Source organism: Dama dama, chromosome 18 (genome assembly GCF_033118175.1).
Source record: "Dama dama isolate Ldn47 chromosome 18, ASM3311817v1, whole genome shotgun sequence".
NCBI lineage: Eukaryota > Metazoa > Chordata > Mammalia > Artiodactyla > Cervidae > Dama > Dama dama.
Window position 1 is genome coordinate 28,597,551 of NC_083698.1, and position 20,591 is coordinate 28,618,141.

Sequence of the window (20,591 nt, forward strand, 5' to 3'; positions counted from 1 at the left end):
GGAACTGAAAAAATAAATAGATATGGAGCAGGTGAGGAGTAGGTGAAAAGAAAGTGATTAGAGAAAATTGTGTTATACACAGAGCATCAGTGTGACATGGCATGCCTGGCTAGATCCGAGAGTGTGAAGGGGGAGAGACACTGGAATAGTCAGGAGGAGTAAGTAGGGTTCACATCTCAAAGGACATTGTAGATGAGGCTAAGACTGTGAGACTTCACCCTAAAAGTTAAGTATTCCATCCTGAGACATGGAGAATTATTAGTACGAGAGTGACCTATGATTTCTATTTTAGAAAGCTTATTTAGATTGCAGTTTAGAGAATGATGGGAGAGATGAGATTAAAGGTAAAGAGAGTTGTTCAGATATGGCCAACAGAAGTCTAGCTAAGTGGTAATGGTGATCCAGATGAGGGTGATGCCTGCATGATGGGGAATACATAGAAGAAAAGACAGATAACACTTGAGCAAGAGAGGAAGAAGTCAAAGAGATTGCCAGAGTTTTTGTTAGGTTTTTAGAATGAGGAGTGGCTTTATAGAGAGGATGAGTTCCCGTTTGGCAACCCATGGACTGTAGCCCGCCAGGCTCCTCTAGGATTTTGTAGGCAAGAATACTGAAGTGGGTTGCCATCTCCTCCTCCAGGAGATCTGTCTGATCCAGGGATCGAATCCTGGTTTCCTTCATTGCAGACAGATTCTTTGCCATCTGAGCCACCAGGGAAGCCTTTGTATATAATAAATTTTAGTTATCGGGGGATTTCCTAGAGGAGAAGCCCGTTCAGCAATTCTGAATTCAGGCTGAGCTGACAGGAGAGGTTGGGAGAGAGATCCGTTGTGGGAAAGAAGTATTTGTTCCTTCCCTGATGGTTGGAAGGCATCACCAACTTGATGGACATGAGTTTGAGCAAGCTCTGGGAGTTGGTGATGGACAGGGAATCCTGGCCTGCTGCAGTCCATGGGGTTGCAAAGAGTCAGACACGACTGAGCAACTGAACTGAACTGAGATACTGATTATTTGCCAATTGTTCAAATAATGTTTGAGGATTGTAAGTTGTATGTTCCTTGTTGCCACACTGAGAAGAGAGGCAAGGTAGGCTTGTTACAACTTGTTGGGCATTTGTGTTTACTTTTAAAAGTCAGTGATCCTTGAATGAAAAGACTGTTTGGCCTTAATTCAAAAGTGTGGACTTCCTCTTGATGCTCAATGTGACATTGCTGTTTATGATACACAGTGCTCTAGAACTGTGCTGTTACGCTATTTTCTGGTGTGTATTAAATTTAGCATAAGGTGCGTTTCTTCATAGAAAGATCCAAAATCAAGGTTGGAGTGTGGGCTCTGGAGCCAGGTTACCTGGTTTTAAATTCTGGCCCTGCTGTTAACGAGTGGTATGACTGTGGACATAAACTTCTCAGAGTTTATTTAGTTGCCCATAAAATGGGAAAAACATTACCTACATTATATATTATTAGAATTGAGCTAATAATGTAAAACATTTGAAATAGAACTGAATAAATGTTAGCTGTCGTCATTGTTATTATTCCTGTTAGTATTATTAATAGAAAAGGCTCAGTTTATGGAGGTAACAAAGGGCGTCCGTTAAGTGTGTGGTGTACCCTCCCGGGGTGGCTTGATTAGGAAGCCCAAAGTGTTTCTGAATTTCTGGGGCTTCACTGAAGACTGAGTTGGAATGCTATGCAGATGATGGTTATTTAGTCTTTGTTTTGTTCTTTGTAATTATGAGAGTGGGTGTTTATGTATTAAGAGGAAACTGGGGGTTGTTAGCCACATGTTAGTAGGAAACTGGGGAATGGGAAGAGTGTTGCACTGCGTCTGTGTCTCCAGTGATCTTTCTCACAGACAGACCTGTGGGTTTTAGTTCCCACTTGAAGAAATAGTGTTTCCTGGCAGGGTTTCTGCTCCATAAAAAAACAACAGCTTTATTTTTAAACTCTAGATGTACTAAATTTATAATGAGGCAAGATTATTTTTTTTTCCTTTTTCTTTTCTATAAAGCTTTGCTTTTTAAATTTATAATCAAAATAGCATGGAGAAGGGTGGATCAATAGGCCAAAGTTCTGATGTTGGGGTCTGAGCCAGTGGAAGGCATTGTGGAAACGTGAGTTGACAGTGCTAGATGTTCACGGCTCTGTAAGGCTGTCACTGAACACTTAGCCAGATACAGCTGTTTCTTTCCTAGAATCCTGCTATGAAGAATAAATCCATTCAGAGAGAAAGAGAGAGAGGTGTCACACTTTTGTGATTGATATTTTCACTGTTGGATTCTTTCCTGAAAACTAATATTTTATTTTGAATTTTATAGGAGTTTGAAAGTGATTATGCTGAGTTTAAGTCCAAAATTCTGGATTTTGACAGAAGGCTTGGGACAATTCTTTGTGAAGCTTTCTTCAACTGCAGTGGTCTGGAAGCTGCGTTCAAGGTTAGTTCTGAAGAAGTTATTAAAGAAAAAAAAAAGTTTTACTAATGAATAATGTAAGACTATTAGATGAAAAGAGGGTTCTGATTCAGGTAAACTATTAACTAGTCACATTCTTTTCATATTCAGCTCACTGAATTATAAACTTTGAATAACACACTAATGAATAATGACATTTACCTTGGACAAGTTCAGCTTTAGGACATTTGACTATTGATCTTTGCTTGAATTCATTGTTCTTTCATTACCTTTAGAGCAAATTTGGGAAGACCTGTGAAACACTGATTCAAAATTAAGCCACAGTGAGAAGTGAAAAATACCAGTTAATTCAAGAATTTCTTTTCTTTACCATTGTTTATATAGGTTGGGTTCACCTGCCCACTTTATTGATCTGACTGAAATAAATAACAGTTTACGCACTGTTTTTCATTAAGCATAAGACACCAGTTACCAGACATGCCATTGTTTATCAACAAAGGGGAACACTGCCAAAAGATTAGGACGCTGTTGATTATATAACATAATCTAGTTTCAAAGGTGTTAAAACATGAAAGAATGTTTATCATAGAACTGATGAAATACAGTATAGTGTATGAATAGTCGAACTTGCTTGTCAAAGAAGAGAATCTTGAGTGTAAACTTAGATGATGTCCCCAAAGTGGAATGAGGACTCTGTGTTGGTAGAAACATAGCTAGAGAATCGTGGACACAGCTCGTTGAAGATTGCAGTGCAAAACAAAATAACAGACCCAGACTTTGTCAGAGATAATTGCTTGATTTTGGTCTCAAAATTCAAATAAATTGGTCAGATGGTGGTTAGACTCTTGTGTCTTCTAACACCGTCAACCGGTTTAACACAGGGAAGTCACAAGGCCTAGAGTTCTCTCTTATGAGCCCTTGCATGAAACTGAGATGCTGCTGGCTGAAATATATAGCCTGTTGTTATAAAATAACACCACCCGTCATGCCCTCTCTCAGAAGTTACTGTGGTTTTTAATACTGCCAGTCCTTTTCTTTGACTAGATATGCATACATATTTCTCTTTGCGAAAAATGACATATTCCGAACTCTGCAGTCTTTCTGTAGCCTTTTCAAGAAGCAGCGAATCATAAATATTTTTACTTTAATAACAGATTTCAGCAATGCCATTTTTAGTGGCTATGCACTAGTCTATCATCTTCTCTGTTACTGGACTTCCTTTCAGACTTTTGGAAATCATGGCATTAAAGAATGTGGAGGAAAATCTCAATTACAGTGGCTCCTACCTTTTCTCTTTCTCACAGCCATTCATATAGATTCTACTTAACATGCCAATTATTTTTCTAAACAGTTTTATCTCTTGATTGTCATGTATTGTTTCTTTGATTCTCAGCATATTTGTACCTTGTCTACTGAAAAATATAGCATAAGCTGCTGCCCTTATAAGCTCTCCAGGGGTGGGGCATCATCTTAGAGTTTTTGTTATATTTAGATCACCTTTTACAATCCTTTATATAAAGCAGGTACTTAATAACTGTGACATTAGGAGGGCTGATTGGTTGTCACAGTCCTGCAGTGACACGCAGATGAAGATAAACTGCAGCAAGAACAGGGTTGTGTATTTAGGGAGAGAAGTATTTCTACTACAGGCCTAGGTTGATGAACTCTGCCCAGTTACTGTCGCGTCCTGGGGAATAAATACCTGCAGACTTCTCTGAAGACCGGGACCCAGCAAAGCCATGAGCAGGAAGGGCCCTGGAAGCCAACGGTATAAAACTGTGACTCAGACCCTGCAGAGTTAGTGCTCAATAAAAATTAAAACAAAATGCTGATGGAAGGCTTTCTAAAATTTGCAGTGTCTCTACATGGAGACTGAAGTATGTAAGGTAAGTGTTGAGAAAAGTCTTTAGATGAAATAACACTAGAAAACTGTGATGGAGAAGGAAATGGCAACCCACCCCAGTGTTCTTGCCTGGAGAACCCCAGGGACAGAGGAGCCTGGTGGGCTGCCATCTATGGGGTCGCACAGAGTCAGACACGACTGAAGCGACTTAGCAGCAGCAGCAACAGCAGAAAATTGTGAAGTGTATGTGGTTCATACGCAACAGATTAAAAAAATATGAAAAGGAGACAAATTTAGGAAAAACAAATATTGCATAATGAAACCGAGAAGTAGAAGAAAATCAAGGTAAACCCTACAGACCTCTAACGGAATATTTCAGAAAGAAGCACTATTGAGAATCAGTCTTGAATCTTTCAAGATTGATATGAAGGACAGAATCTGTTGTCTTCTTAAAAAAGCTCCTAGTTCTGGTGTGACAAGGAAACCAGAAGTTCAAATGACCTTTATTCTCATCCTGGAAGATAATTTTTATTTATCTGTGATGTTGAAAAATTAAGGTAATGTGTACTGCTTTAAAAGTTAAGACTTAAACTACTAATTTCTGGCTTTACTACCTCCCCAAAGAATATTTTCTCTCTCTTTCCTATTTTACACTTGGAGTTAAGTTCCACTAAGCATGTCAGCTGGGCTAAATGAGATGTGGCTGGGAAGCTTCTAGTATTGTTTCACTTGTGGTTGACATAATAAGGGTTTGAAAGAGAACGCTGTGAAATAGATGTGTTTCCTTACTGTAGGTAGAGTCCAATTCTTTATGAAATCTTTAAGGCTGTTTTTGCTTCAGAATGTTAACATAAAGTCCAAATGTAACAGAACAGTGGTTGTAAGAAGAAAAGTTAATACTTTGCATTTTTCTCGGCAGCAGCTAACCAAGTGGATTTTAAATATTTAGTAGTTTCTGCAGTACTTTTTATTGAAATATAGTTGATTTACAATGTGTTAGTTATAGGTGGTCAGCAAAGTGATTTAGTTTTACACATATATATACGTATATTCTTTTTCAAATTCTTTTATATATTATTACAAGATACTGAGTATGGTTTCCTGTGCTAAACAACATGTCATTGATTATCTATTTTTTATATAATAGTAATGTCAATATGTTAATCTCAAACTCCTAATTTATCCCTCCCCATACCCTTTCCTGTTTGGTAACCCTAAGTTTTATTTTCTATGTATGTGAGTCTGTTTTTGTTTTGGAAGTAAGTTCATTGGTATCATTTTTTAGATTCCACATGTAAGTGATATCACGTGTTATTTATTTTTCTCTAACTGACTTAGTATGATGATCACATGTTGCTGCAAATGGCATTATTTCATTATGTTTATGGCTGAGTAATATTCCATTATATGCATACCGCATCCTCTTTCTTCATCATCTGTCAGTGGACGTTTAGGTTGCTTCCATGTCTTGGCTGTTGTGAATAGCGCTACAGTGAATACTGGGGTGCATGTATTCTTTTGAGCCATGGTTTTCTCTGGATATATGCCTAGCAGTAGGATTACTGGATCATATGGTAGCTGTATTTTTAGTTTTTTAAGGAATCTCCACACTGTTCTTCACAGTGGCTGCACCACTTTCTTTCCCACCAACAGTTTTACAGTGCTTACAATTGATATTACCAGAAAAAAGGCCAGCGTGTGTTCATCTCAATTGCCTTGAAGATACGGTTAGATCTACATTTCTGTTGGTATAATTTTTTTCCTTGTGTTGATTTTTTTTTTAAAGTGAGTAGTTTTTAGGACATCTTTACAAAATGTTTACAGTGATGCTGCTTTTTAACAACAACAGTTTTGGGGGGCAGCCACTAGTGTACCCCTAAGAGGAGTAGCAGACCTCTGTCTTCTGCCGTGTCTCATCACTAACAAGGCACAGGTCTTGGTGTATAGTTCTTTGCCACCTTGATGATACTTAGTTATTTTGAGGAGATACTTCGAAGGAAGTATCTATGGAACAGGCCTGATAGCTAGCATTTTCTGAAGCCCACACAGAGTGAGTAACTGACAAAAGAACAATTTTCAGCGGCGCCTGGGCTGATGGGAGGCCTCACAAGGTGGCAGAGGCTGCCCTGCGCCAGACGGCTCGGTGTCAGTGTCAGATGACAGCTCTGTGTCAGCTCTGACAACTCGGCCAAGTTGTCCCCTGCCCACGACTCAGTCTCCTTATATGGAGCTTTGAGAACAGCCTTTTTAACTCCCGTAAAATAGTGCCTGGGCACCTAGTCAGCGTTCTGTAAACACTGCTTTTATAAAAATATGTATTTTTACTGCATTGTTTTTCTTGCAAAGAAAGCTGTCTCACACTGATGCGCAGAAGAATCCCCACTGATGAGAAAATAAGACAGGAGGACAATAGGAAATCAAAGTTAGCCTCCCCAGACAGCTTAGCCTTGTTAAAACCCGTGGTTGGTCAAGATTAGTTTAAGATCTGAGGGCTCCATGACCAATCAACAGGAATTGTGGGCTTACACTCAGCAGCTTGCTGGTTGTGTGATGGTGTTTTGGTTCACATGTCTGCTTTTTCTCTCCCCTTACTCATTGGCTTCCCCTGCTTGCTAGGACAGTTGATCCTTGAACAGTGCTGACCCCCTTCATAGTCCAAAGTCAGTGTTTACCTTTTGGTTCCCCTCAGACTTAACTAACAACAGCCTCGTTTTGACCGGAAGCCTTGCCAATAATGACTGGTCAATGGAGACACAGTTTGTGTGTTGTATGTATTGCATAATATATTCTTACAAGAAAGTAAGCTAGAAAAAAGAAAGTGTTATTAAGAAAAATCATAAGGAAGAAAAAACACACTTACAGGACTGTATTCTAAAGATCCTGTGAGTTTGTTATTGAATCATCTGCCAATACCTGCATTGGTAGTGTGTACCTGTATCAATATCGTCTTACATGATACAGAGCACATGTATCACCAACACTAGACATAAAAAAACTGAAAAGATAATGTGAAAAAGAAATTCATATTTCTTTACAGGTATCATGATTGATACATTGATGAAAAGAAGCAGTAATCATGAATTGAAGCAGCAAAAAGGAATTCATGATTGCTGTTTTTTATCAGTGATTGAATGATTGCTTCTTTTTTTCACCATGATTATTTTCTGGTAGCCTAGAACAATCGACAGGACTGTCCCACAATAGCCTAGCCTATGTACTAATAACTGAATCATTATAAAAATTTTATGGCATAGAGTATTACAGTCATATTCATAATATGATATTGGTAACATTGTTACTTAAAACTGTGGTGATAGGCTGATAGGCAATTTCTTCAGTTATGAGAGAGGTATACTGTTTGGTAATGTAATTTTTTGAAAGCAAAGTTATAAAACAGAAGACTATACATTATTTTATATGAAATAGATTCTTATATCTCTGTAAGGATAGACTAGTATCTACATATATTTAATGCATTCATGACACATCTTAAATTTTTGTTATTTTTTGGCAACATGGTTCATCTGAGTGAAAGTGAAGTCACTCAGTCGTGTCCAACTCTTTACGACTCCGTGGACTGTAGCCTACCAGGCTCCTCCCTCCACGGGATTCTCCAGGCAAGAATACTGGAGTGGGTTGCCATTTCCTTCTCCAGGGGATCTTTCCGACCCAGGGATCGAACCCGGGTCTCCCATACTGCAGGCAGACACTTTAACCTCTGAGCCACCAGGGAAGCCCTGAGAGTCTTTTCAAATTGTCTCAAATCTCCAAAAAACTTTTCCACTGTCTTTATTGATAAAATTTTGTGTAAAAGTAGATCCACGCAGTTGAAGGTCATTTTGTTCAAGGTTCAATTGTAATTTGTCTTCACTCATAATTTTACTGGCATTGGTTCAGCCTGCCATGCCCTAATTCCTTTTCTGGGAAAGAATCTGATTTTCTCAAAGCATAGGTTTCAGCTATGACTCTGACACCAAAGTAACTGTCAGCCTGTGGAGTGGGTGTCATTGGAACAGGTCGCCACTGCTGCGCCAGCTGCTGTTTTGGGGGTGACTGGGTCCTGTGGCAAAACACGCATGGGCATAGATAAGACAGTCACTGTGACTGATGCTTCTGGTATGACTATTAATTTAAAATTTAATTTTACTGAAGGTATAGTTGATTTACAATGTTGTGTCAATTTCTGCTCTATAGCAGAGTGTTTCAGTTATCAGTTCAGTTCACTCGCTCAGTCGTGTCCAACTCTGCAACCCCGTGAATCGCAGCATGCCAGGCCTCCCTGTCCATCACCAACTCCCGGAGTTTACTCAGACTCATGCCCATCGAGTCGGTGATGCCATCCAGCCATCTCATCCTCTGTCGTCCCCTTCTCCTCCTGCCCCCAATCCCTCCAAGCATCAGGGTCTTTTCCAATGAGTCAGCTCTTCATATGAGGTGGCCAAAGTATTGGAGTTTCAGCTTCAGCATCAGACCTTCCAATGAACACCCAGGACTGATCTCCTTCAGGATGGACCGGTTGGATCTCCTTGCAGTCCAAGGGACTCTCAAGAGTCTTCTCCAACACCACAGTTCAAAAGCATCAATTTTTCAGTGCTCAGCTTTCTTCACAGTCCAACTCTCACATCCACACATGACAACTGGAAAAAACCATGGCCTTGACCAGAGGGACCTTTGTTGGCAAAGTAATGTCTCTGCTTTTTAATATGCTGTCTAGGTTGGTCATAACTTTCCTTCCAAGGAGTAAGTGTCTTTTGATTTCATGGCTGCAGTCACCATCTGCAGTGATTTTGGAGCCCAAAAAAATAAAGTCTGACACTGTTTCCACTGTCTCCCTATCTATTTCCCATGAGGTGAAGGGACCAGATGCCATGATCTTAGTTTTCTGAATGTTAAGCTTTAAGCCAAATTTTTCACTCTCCTCTTTCACTTTCATCAAGAGGCTTTTTAGTTCCTCTTCACTTTCTGCCATAAGGGTGGTGTCATCTGCATATCTGAGGTTATTGATATTTCTCCCGGCAATCTTGATTCCAGCTTGTGCTTCTTCCAGCCCAGCGTTTCTCATGATGTACTCTGCATAGAAGTTAAATAAGCAGGGTGACAATATTGTTATACATATATATATATATATATATATATATATATATACACACACATTCTTTTTCACATTCTTTTCCTTTATCGTCTGTCACAGGGTAGCTATAGTTATTATTACTCTGTGACCTGGAGGTCCTCAATATGGATTTTCTTATTTCAAAGGGAGTATGTGTAGGTTGTTCAGTCGCTAAGTCATGTCCAACTCTTTGCAACCCACTAGACTGCATCACACCAGCCTCCCCTGTCTTATATTATCTCCCAGAGTTTGCACAAATTCATGTCCATTGAGTCGGGGATGCCATCTAACCATCTCATCCTCTGTTGTCCCCTTCTCCTATGCCCAGTCTTTTCCAGTGAGTCAGTTCTTAGCATCAGGTGGCCAAAGTATTGGAGCTTCAGCATCAGTCTTTCCAATGAATATTCAGGACTGATTTCCTTTAGGATTGACTGGTTTGATCTCTTTGCAGTCCAGTATGTAGGAGAGAAGAGCAAATAGCAAGTATACAGTCTTGCTTCTGTTCTTAAATCTGCAAAGCATCTTCCACATTTCCTGATGCCCAACAGAAGTATAGTGTCAGCTGTGATCAGGGATCGCTAACAGAGGTTCCTTTCTGACTCTTCACTCTCTGGTGAGGAAGGGAAACTGCTTTACATTTAAAATTTGCTTTATTGGATGTGTAGAAATTTTAATGAGACGCAAAGATATGTTTTCGATGTGGCGACCTTGCAGGATACTCGCATAGATCTAAATGTTTGCTTTGTATCTAGTCATGGAGGAGGTTTAATGGGGGAAATAGTGAGCTGAGTATTTGTATTAACAACCTATGGTGGTTAATCTTTCTTTCACTTTGATTTTTTTTTATAGCTTTTGACCGTATTTGGGAAGTTTCTTGAGAAACCAGTTGTCATGGAAATTTTCAGCCCACATTATAGCAAACTTGTGCACATGTTCAGTGCAGAGTTGGATATGTGTAAGCAATTGTATAATGAACACATGAGACAGGTGAGTGGGGGGATGAAGTCTGGCACACGCACAGCATCATATTGCGGGTCAGGGTATCAAGTAGAACTACACTGACTGATACCTAAAGGTGAGATACGGCACTAACGTTGTTATGCTTTTATTTAACCGGTTTCCTATGGATGTGAATAACCTGCTTTAGGACCATAACTCTTCTACCAACCAAATTACTTAGCACATGTGTTTTATATATTTGTTCTGTAAAAGTACCAAAATGAGCAGTTGTTCACAAGGTTGGAGTGTACTCTCAATAAATGTTCCCTTTTTTCCTCTTCACCACAATATCAATTTGCAGATTGAACAAGGAAATGTAGTTCTTAACAAGAATATGCCATTTGCTTCAGGAAATATCAAATGGGCTAAAGAGGTTCTTGACCGACTGCAGATGTTTTGGTCAAACTTTGCATCTCTGCATTATCTGTAAGTAGTTAGGCTTTCCTGGTAACACTATCCCTATGACACAGGCAATTTTTATATAGAGTGGTGAGCTGTTCATTTTAGTACTTATCGCCTTATTTAACTCTTGTCATTGGCTGGGCTCGTTGAGAGGGATTTATTCCTGTGGTTTGGAATATGTTTAATAGGACTTAGAACTTCCTACATTTCTATGTTTTAGGTGTTTTTTTCCTTTTCACTTTGACATTTCATCCAAAATATGCTGATAATTTTTGTTATTGTTTTTCCTTTCTCCAATAATTAGCATTCCTTTTATTTTGCGGACTTCTGTATCTTTCTCTTTTCTTTGTAGGGATTGATAACCTGTTGCTATTTGATTTAGTCAAATGTTTGGCATTCCATTTATTTTATAACTATCTTTTTTAAACAAAGACCAGGAAGAAGCATTGTTTGACCTTTATTGGTTTTCTTCCTGGGTTATAGTGCATTTTCTTATATTTTCTAGTGTGTATTATTTTAAAGTAATTAAGCTGAAACCTATCTAATATATAGAAAAACCATATTCCTACAGATTCTTGGAAAGTCCTGATGATACCTTGGTTTATCAGAAATACACTGAGATGACAACTTTGCTGAACCAATTTGAAGATCATATCTATAATGAATGGAAGAGTAATGTGAATGAAATCTGTGAATTCAATTTGAATCAACCCTTGGTTAAATTCAGTGCCATAAGTGGTCTTCTCAGTGTCAACTTTGACCCAAAGGTAGGGTTTAATATTTTTAAAATGTTTTACAAATGCCCTTTTTATTATAAGTATATGCCTAATACGTCCAGTCATTTATAATTTTATTTTGGGAAAATGTCAGAGCTATGAGGACTGTAACTTAAAACAGCTTCTATATGTCTGCTTTAAAGATTTGTTTACCAAATTTTATGTTAATTATTTTCTTATTTTGTCTTGTAATTATTTATTTACCACTTCCACTTGACTGGATAATGAGTTACTTGAGAGTCAGGTCCATTGTATTTCATCTTTGTGTTTTGTGTGTCTGACACAGTATTTGGCACTTGATAACATTTAATAGATGTCAGTTTAATTGAACAGAATCAGTAGTCTTTGATCAGTTTTTTTCTGGCTTATGTTTTCTGGCCCTGTCTCATGGCAGTCCAACTTTATGCCTAGGAGGTGAGAAAATTAGTCTCACTGACTTTAATAGTCACAGTCTGTACCCAAGTTCTGATTCATTTTCTGAAATATTACAAAGAATAGCATCACCTAATTTTTGTTATTAACCTCAAGACATGTATATAAATGTATAACCTGGAGAACTGAGGATTTCCTCTACCTTCTGATTGCATAAAACCAATTTATAAAAAAATGAATTTCTGAGATGTTTTGGAGATAATCCCTACAATTCTATCACAAGGGATTATAAACACACAAAATGTACTGTGCTAGTTAACCCATGGAGTGACAACCTGAGGAAGTCACCTGGGTTGCCTTCTAAAGCATATTGCATGGTCTTTTCCTCAGAACCTCGAGTTAAGGCTACAGTCAGTTCTGCTATGACATGACATATGCATTCCTAAAAATCAACTTCACAGTGAGAGATTGCACAATAAAAAGTACAGGACTGATGGGGAATGTGAGGGTTAGGGCACAGTACTCAAAAACTGTCAGTGATAGTAAAAAATAAATGTCAGACAGAACAACAAATACCATATGTGATATCACTTATATTGGGAATCTAAAATATGTAACAAATGAGTGAATATAACAAAAGGAAACAGACTCATAGATACAGAAAACAAATTAGTGGTTAATACTGGGGAGAGGGAAGGGGTGGGACAACCCAGGGGCAGGGGGTTAAAAGATTCAAACTATTAAGTATAACATAATCTACAAGGATATGTATTGTATAACATGGGGAATATCACAAATGGTTTACAATAACTACAAATGAAGTGTAACCTTTAAAAATTGTGAACATACTGTACACCTATAACTTATATAACATTGTACAGTAACTATAAGACAAAACAGAAAAAAAAAAACAGGAAAAAAAAAAAAGACAAAACAGAAACAAAACCAGGAGAAGGGGTAGCATACTTTTATACATTTTAAATGGTTAAGTAATAGATAAATTCTCCAATGAATTGACACTTTCTCTTGACAAAGACCTGGAGTTTGTTCAGGAAGTACATTACGACTTGTGTGTTACTGTGAAGTGGTGGAAGGAGGGTCATTTGAAACCAGACAAAAACTTCTGCCATTAGCAGTGGATGATGTGTGTCATCACACACATGTAAATGCAAGTGGATGTTTATGAGGTGTGATGTGAAAATTTTGTCTTCCTAATAAAACTTTCAGTTTAGTCGGGTGCAGTTTTTAGCATTTACCTAGCATTTCTTGTGGACAAATCTGCAGATAAGCAAAGACAAAACTTGTGGCATGCTCAGATTCCTCTCTGGTATATCATGATGTGTTTTCAAAATAAGCACTATAATAGAGCTAACGATGCTGGGAAAAGGTCGAGGTCCATTTATGGCCTTCCATTTCAGACCTTCAGGTGGATGTTGCTTGAATTCTTTCTCTGACAGTGAGCCACAACCAGGGATTTCTCCCTGTATTATTACTTTTTCAAACTTTTTTTTTTTTTACTTTTTTAAGCTATTTTTGTATTGGGGTATAGCTAATAAACAATGCTGTGATAGTTTCAGATGCACAACAAAGGGACTTAGCTATACATACACATGTGTCCATCGTCCTCCAAAACCCCCTATCATCCAGGCTGGTACACAACCCTGAGCAGAGTTTTGTGTGCTATCCAGTAGGTTTATCTATTGTAAATACAGCAGTGGGTACATGAACTTCCCAAACTCCCTAGCTATTCCTTCCCCCTGGCAACTGCAAGTTCATTTTCTAAGTCTGAGTCTCTTTCTGTTTTGTAAGTAACTTATCTATCTTTATTAGTTATATACTTCTATGTCATATGGAATGTATTGCTTTGAAAAAGCATAAGAAACAAAAACCTCTCTGCCCTGGCAGTTTGAAAATATGGTAATCACTGATGAAATTACAAGCATTTTGATGTTAACTCGTGTTAAAATAGAATGGTATACTTCAGTCAGTTCAGTTCAGATCAGTTGCTCAGTTGTGTCTGACTCTTTGCGACCCTATGGACTACAGCACGCCAGGTTTCCCTGTTCATCACCAATTCCCAGAGCTTACTCAAACTCATGTCCATCGAGTCAGTGATTCCATCCAACCATCTCATCCTCTGTCGTCCCCTTCTCTTCCTGCCTTCAATCTTTCCCAGCATCAGGGTCTTTTCCAGTGAGTCAGTTCTTCACATCAGGTGGCCAAAGTATGGGAGTTTCAACTTCAGCATCAGTCCTTCCAGTGAATATTCAGGATTGATCTCCTTTAGGTTGGACTGGTTGGATCTCCTTGCACTCCAGGGGTCTCTCAAGAGTCTCCTCTAACACCACAGTTCAAAAGCATCTGTTCTTCTGCACTCAGCTTTCTTTATATTTCAAGTCTCACATCCATACATGACTACTGGAAAAACCATAGCTTTGACTAGACAGATATCCTTAAAATATGTAATAATTCTTGCTTTTCTTTTAATAGCTAGTGGCCGTATTAAGAGAAGTGAAATACCTTTTGATGTTGAAGAAATCAGACATACCAGATTCAGCCTTTGCCATCTTCAAAAAAAGAAACACTCTCTTAAAGGTCTGTGTTTTCAGATATTGGGGCAGATTTTGAAAAGAAATAGTTGGAATTTTATTTATTAACATGTAGACCTATGATACTTTGATGGCTCCAAGAGCAAGCAGCTGTAACATATGGTGCTTTTTGTTTCGGGGTTTTCTTTTGCTCAGTACATTGGAAATCTTGAACTTCTTGTACATGGATATAATAAGCTGAAACAGACTCTTCTGGAAGTTGAGTACCCCCTGATTGAGGACGAGCTGAGGACTGTGGATGAGGAACTGCAGGCAGCTGCCACATCGCTGACATGGCAGGATGACTGCTGGGGGGATATCGAGAGGGTAAGGATGGCCACCTCAGAGCTGGAGCACAGAGTGGAGCGTGCGCAGAATAACGTCAGGGTGATCCAGCAGACCATGAGGGCTTGGGCGGAGTGCCCGCTCCTTCCCAGGAGAGAACACAGGCGGGAGACCGCCTTGACTTGGGAGGACAAGAGTGAATTATTTACGAAAAAGTACAAGCAAATCCAAGAAGATGGCTGCAAGATACACAACTTGGTCGAGGTACTTGCCTTTTTTTTTTTTTTTTAATTTCTATTTATTTATTTGGCTGCACCAGGTCTTAGTGGCAGCATGTAGGATGTTCTGTGTGGCATTGTGGGCTTCTCTTGAGTTGCGTTGTGCATGCAGACTCAGTAGTTAGTGTTCAAGCTCAGTAGTTGCTGTGCGGTACCTGGGATCTTAGTTCTCTGACCACGGATGGAGCCTGTGTCCCCTACATGGGAAAGCAACTTCTTAACCCCTGGACCAACAGGAAGTTACCAAGCCCTCCAACCATACTTGCTTTTAAGGCTTCAAAGTTTATAGCAGCTCCTTTCCTTAAGTTTGTTTCTTTTGTTCAGTCACTTAGTCATTTCCGACTCTTTGCAACCCCAGTGGATGGCAGCATACCAGTCTTCCCTCTGTCCTTTACTATCTCCCAGAGTTTGCTCAAAATGATGTGCATTGAGTCAGGGATGCTGTCTAACCATCTCATGCTCTGTCGCCCCCTTCTCCTCCATCCCTCAATCTTTCCCAGCAGGGTCTTTTCCAATGAGTCAGCTCTTTGCATCAGGTGGCCAAAGTATTGGAGCTTCAGCATCAGTCCTTCCATTGAACATTCAGGGTTGATTTCCTTTAGGATACACTGGTTTGATCTCCTAGCAGTCCAAATGACTCTCAAGAGTCTTCTGCAGCACCACAGTTTGAAAGCATCACTTCTTTGGCACTTAGCCTTCTTTATGTCCAACTCTCACATCCATACATGACTACTGGAAAAACCGTAGCTTTGACTGTATGGGCTTTGTTGGCAAAGTGATGTGTCTGCTTTTTAATACACTGTCTGTGTGTGTCTTAGCTTTCTTTCCAAGGAGCAAGTGTCTGTGAGTTTCATGGCTATAGTCACTGTCCGAAGTGATTCTGGAGCCCAAGAAAATGAAATCTATCACTTCTTCCATTTTTTTCCATTCCCTTTGCCATGAAATGGGGCAGATGCCATGATCTTAGTTTTTTGAATGTTGAGTTTTAATCCAGCTTTTTCACTCTCTTCTTTCACCTTCATCAGGACGTTCTTTAGTTCCTTTTCACTTTCTGCCATTAGAATGGTATCATCTGCATGTCTGAGGTTGTTAATATTTCTCCTGGCAATCTTGATTCTAGCTTGCGATTCATACAGCCTGGCATTTCACATGATGTCCTCATTATTTCACATATAAGTTAAATAAACAGGATGACAGTATACAGCCTTGTAGTTCTCCTTTTCCATTCTGAACCAGTCTGTTGTTCTATGTCTGGTTCTAACTGTTGCAGCTTGACCTGCTTACAGATTTTTCAGGAGATAGGTAAGGTGCTCTGGTATTCCCATCTCTTTCAGAATTTTCCACAGTTTGTTGTGATCCACACAGTCAAAGGCTGTAGCATAGTCAGTGAAGCAGAAGTAGTTGTTTTTCTGAAACTCCCTTGCTTTCTTCATGATCTTAACAAATGTTGGCAATTTGATCTCTGGTTTGTCTACCTCTTCAGAACCCAGCTTGTACATCTTATACATTCACATACTACTGAAGCCTATCTTGAAGGATTTTGAACATAACCTTGCTAGCATGTGAAAATGACCACAATTGTTTGAATATTATTTGGCACTGCACTTCTTTGGTATTGGGATGAAAACTGACCTTTTCCAGTCCTGGGGCCACTGTTGAGTTTTCCAAATTTGCTGGCATATTGAGTGCAGCACTTTAACAGCATCATCCTTTAGGATTTGAAATAGTTCAGAAGGGCTCTTTTATTGGACCTGAAAGAGCTTTAATGTATGGTTTTACTAAGCATTGAAAATGGAGGAATTTGTATTACTTGCCTGTAATTTCTTAGACCTTGTTGCTGCTGCTGCTAAGTCGCTTCAGTCGTGTCCGACTCTGTGCGACCCCATAGACAGCAGCCCACCAGGCTCCCCCGTCCCTGGGATTCTCCAGGCAAGAACACTGGAGTGGGTTGCCATTTCCTTCTCCAATGCATGAAAGTGAAAAGTGAAAGTGAAGTCGCTGAGTCCTGTCTGACTCCTAGCGACCCCATGGACTGCAGCCTACCAGGCCCCTCTGTCCGTGGGATTTTCCAGGCAAGAGCACTGGAGTGGGGTGCTATTGCCTTCTCCTTCTTAGACCTTACTGCTCATTTCTGAGGGAAGAAATAGGAATATGGGATCTTTTGGTAAACAGAGAGGCTAGAAATGGGGTGGTTATCTTGGTGTCAGTCCTACCACTGTTGGATAAATGCTCTATGTGACACCCATCTTGCTTACATCATCTCATGTAACCCTCTCAGCCATCCCTGAGGATGACAGCAGTTACTCTCCTTATAACAAGCACTTGAGTTTTTAAAGCAGTGATAGGCACTACTCCAGAGTTATCAAGGTAAGAGAAGATACAAAATAAAACAAGAGCAAGGAACAGAAGACAGAGAAAGCAAAGCAAAAGAAAAAAAAAGTCTTAAACCTTAAATCTCTTAAACCTTACATCCTTGTCAGGGAATATAGAAAGAGAAAATAACAAATATATAATAGTACCTCAGTTGATCATAGGAGCAGTGGTGAAAAATACAACAGAGATGGTAAGAGAGAGAATCAATGGCAGGCAGGGTGGACATTGTATTTGAGGTGGTTAGAAGGACCTCTTTACTAAGGTAGCATTCTGCTGAGAACTGAAAAGGAATGAGCTATGTGGAAAACAAAAGAAGGATGTTCTAGTATCAAAGTACAAAAGCTACAGAAGGAGTATCGGTCACATGACAAAGTGATGATAAACCCAGTCAGTGTATTAAAAAGCAAAGACATCACTTTGCCAACAAAGGTCTCATAGTCAAAGCTCTGGTTTTTCCAGTAGTTATATACCGATGTGAGAGTTGGACCATAAAAAAAGCTGAGCGCTGAAGAATTGATGTTTTTTGAATTGTGGTGCTGGGGACAACTCTTGAGAGTCCCTTGGACAGCAAGGAGGTCAAACCAGTCAATCCTAAAGGAAATTAAGCCCAAATATTTATTGGAAGGACCGATATTGAAGCTGAAGTTCCAAAACTTTGGCTACTTGATGCAAAGAGCCGACTTATTGGAAAAGCCCTTGATGCTGGGAAAGATTGAAGGCAGAAAGAGAAGGGGGTGGCAGAGGATGAGATGATTGGATACCATCTCTGACTCAATGGACATGAGTTTGAAAACTCTGGGAGATAATGGAGGATACAGGGAAGCCTGCCATGCTGCAGTCCATGGGGTCGCAGAGAGTCACACAGGACTTACGGACTGAACAATAATGGGTCGCATATCTAAGGATCAGTTAGAGAGCCAGCCTGCCTGAAGCGTAATTCCCAAGGGAAATAATTGCACATAATTAAGTTTGAAAGGGACTAAGGGCAAGTCCCTGGTGGCTCAGGAAAGAATCTGCTTTCAGTGCAGGAGACATGATATCCATCCCTGGGTCAGGAAGATCCCCTGGAGAAGGGAATGACAACCCACTCCAATATTCTTGCTGGGAAATTCCATGGATAGAGAAACTTGCGGACTACAGCTCTTGGGGTTGCAAAGAATCAAACACAACTGAGTGCCCACTTTTAAGGGCAAATCACACAGGATCAACAGGCCATTTTGAGAACTCTGGGTTTTGCTCTAAGGGGAAATAGCAGCCGGAGAGTCTGCTCATAGGCTTTCCCTGTTGAGTGAAACGGGAGGCAGGAGATGGTAGAGAAAGAGACCATGAGGGGATGAGTCTATAACCCAGGTGATGATGGCTTAGATCAGCGTGGCAGTGGTGAAGAGTAGTCATGTGCTGGATGTGTTTTGAAGGCAGAGCTGAGAATATTTTCTGTGACAAGTCAGGGGACAGAGAAGTTGAAGGTGAAATTGAGGTTTTTGTTCAGGGCCACTGGGAAAATAGAGTTCCCTTTATGACATGAGGAGGGCTGTGGGAGAGCAAGATGTTGTAGAGAAGACAGGATTTGTCTTTGAGCATGTTAGTTAGAGATGCCCACCCAAGCGGAGATTTTTGCATAGATTGGCATTGGAATTCTGTGAAGACAGTATCTGAAGAGCAGCAAATGCATTCACTAAAAAATAACATGTGGTACATTTGATATGCTGTACTGTCACAAAATAGGGGGGTGGGGAGAAAAAATGCATATGGGTTTCAAAGACTGTTCACTTCCAAGTTTGTCTGAAATATCTAAGAAAGTATTAGTTTTCCCTACTGGTAACACGTGTTAGGGCAGAAACTTTGCTTTCTTTGCTGACTGCCTGTGTTAGCACCCTTGGGCTGCTAGTAACAAAGTAATAAATGCTGTAACAAAGTACCACAAATGGATGTCTTAGAACAACAGAATTGTATTCTCACACAGACTGGAGGCTAAAAGCATGAAATCAAGGTGTGTGTAGGGCCGTGCTCCCTCTGAAGGCTCTCCCTAAGGCCTGGGTAGCTGGGGCTTCCCGGGTGGCTCCGTGGTACAGAATCTGCCACCTATGTAGGAGACTCAGGTTTGATCCCTGGGTCGGGAAGATCCCCAGGAGAAAGAAATGGCAACCCGCCCCAGTATTCTTGCCTGGGAAATCTCATGGACAGAGGAGTCTGGCGGGCTGCAGTCCATGGGGTCTCAAAAGAGTCAGACATGACTTAGCGACTAAACAAACAAGGCTTGAAGGAATCGAAGGGATGTTACGATATGTAAAGAAGAAAGTTTTTTCAGCAGGATCTTAACTTACTCATGCCACTGACTATTCCTAGTTTGCCAAGATACTGTGAATTATGCTGTGACTTTTAGGACACACTTATGAGTGTCTATGCCTTAGAGTCTGTCTCATGGAGGACAGATGACGGGTTATGATCAGCTTCTTCTTTTGTATTTTCTTGATAATAAAATAGTGGACTCCCTAAACAGTAACGTGGGGGTTTAGACCAGTAAAATTTATGAATCCTGATCAAGATGCATTGAAATTGTTGCCAATATATGACTAGAAATAGTTGCAAGCAAGGTTTTGCAGTGTTATTCTCACAGAATAAGGTTGAAGTTTTTCTACTATCAAGTAGACTCTGCTTTTTGCCTTTAAGTAAAAAACTAAGAAGCTTTGAAGTCACCAAGAACTGTGGAGAGCTTCCAACTTGAGGGAATGCGACTTTAAAATAGAAATGAAACTGTTACTTGTTTCTGTAATCTGTGTTTTAAATGATTGCCCCACCTCTTATTAGCACATCATTTGGAGCTTGGTCCTCAGACTTGCAGTGAGGAGTGTGGTTTTGGGGAAAGACGCAGAAAGTCAGCAGAAGGTGGGTAAGCTCTGCCTTTTCCTGCCATGCCCTTTGTGGCTGTTAATTCTGAGTACATGTCTGAGGTCAGCATCTAAGATGATGAGAAGGGCAGAACCATGGAAGATTGGGTCTGGAAGGGACCCGAGTGATCATTTCGTCACCCAAAGCTCTCCTTTCTATTTCTTTTCCTCCCTATGCTGTAAATTGTTGAAACTACAGCAGTTTCTTGTAAGTGGCACTGTAGTGATATACACTGAGTCTCTTGATATGAGAAAGTATGAACAGTG

At 39.9% G+C, this 20,591-nt stretch overlaps 1 protein-coding gene across 1 annotated transcript in view; it reads left to right on the top strand.

Annotated features, from left to right (window-relative positions):
* Positions 1 to 20,591, top strand: part of DNAH11 (dynein axonemal heavy chain 11) — a 353,936-nt gene that overhangs the window by 35,110 nt on the left and 298,235 nt on the right. Inside the window, exons 9-14 of the mRNA XM_061165046.1 lie at positions 2,318 to 2,434; positions 10,213 to 10,350; positions 10,664 to 10,788; positions 11,336 to 11,531; positions 14,403 to 14,507; positions 14,657 to 15,049. Coding sequence (XP_061021029.1) covers positions 2,318 to 2,434; positions 10,213 to 10,350; positions 10,664 to 10,788; positions 11,336 to 11,531; positions 14,403 to 14,507; positions 14,657 to 15,049 — 1,074 coding nt within the window. The remainder of the gene's footprint in view (positions 1 to 2,317; positions 2,435 to 10,212; positions 10,351 to 10,663; positions 10,789 to 11,335; positions 11,532 to 14,402; positions 14,508 to 14,656; positions 15,050 to 20,591) is intronic.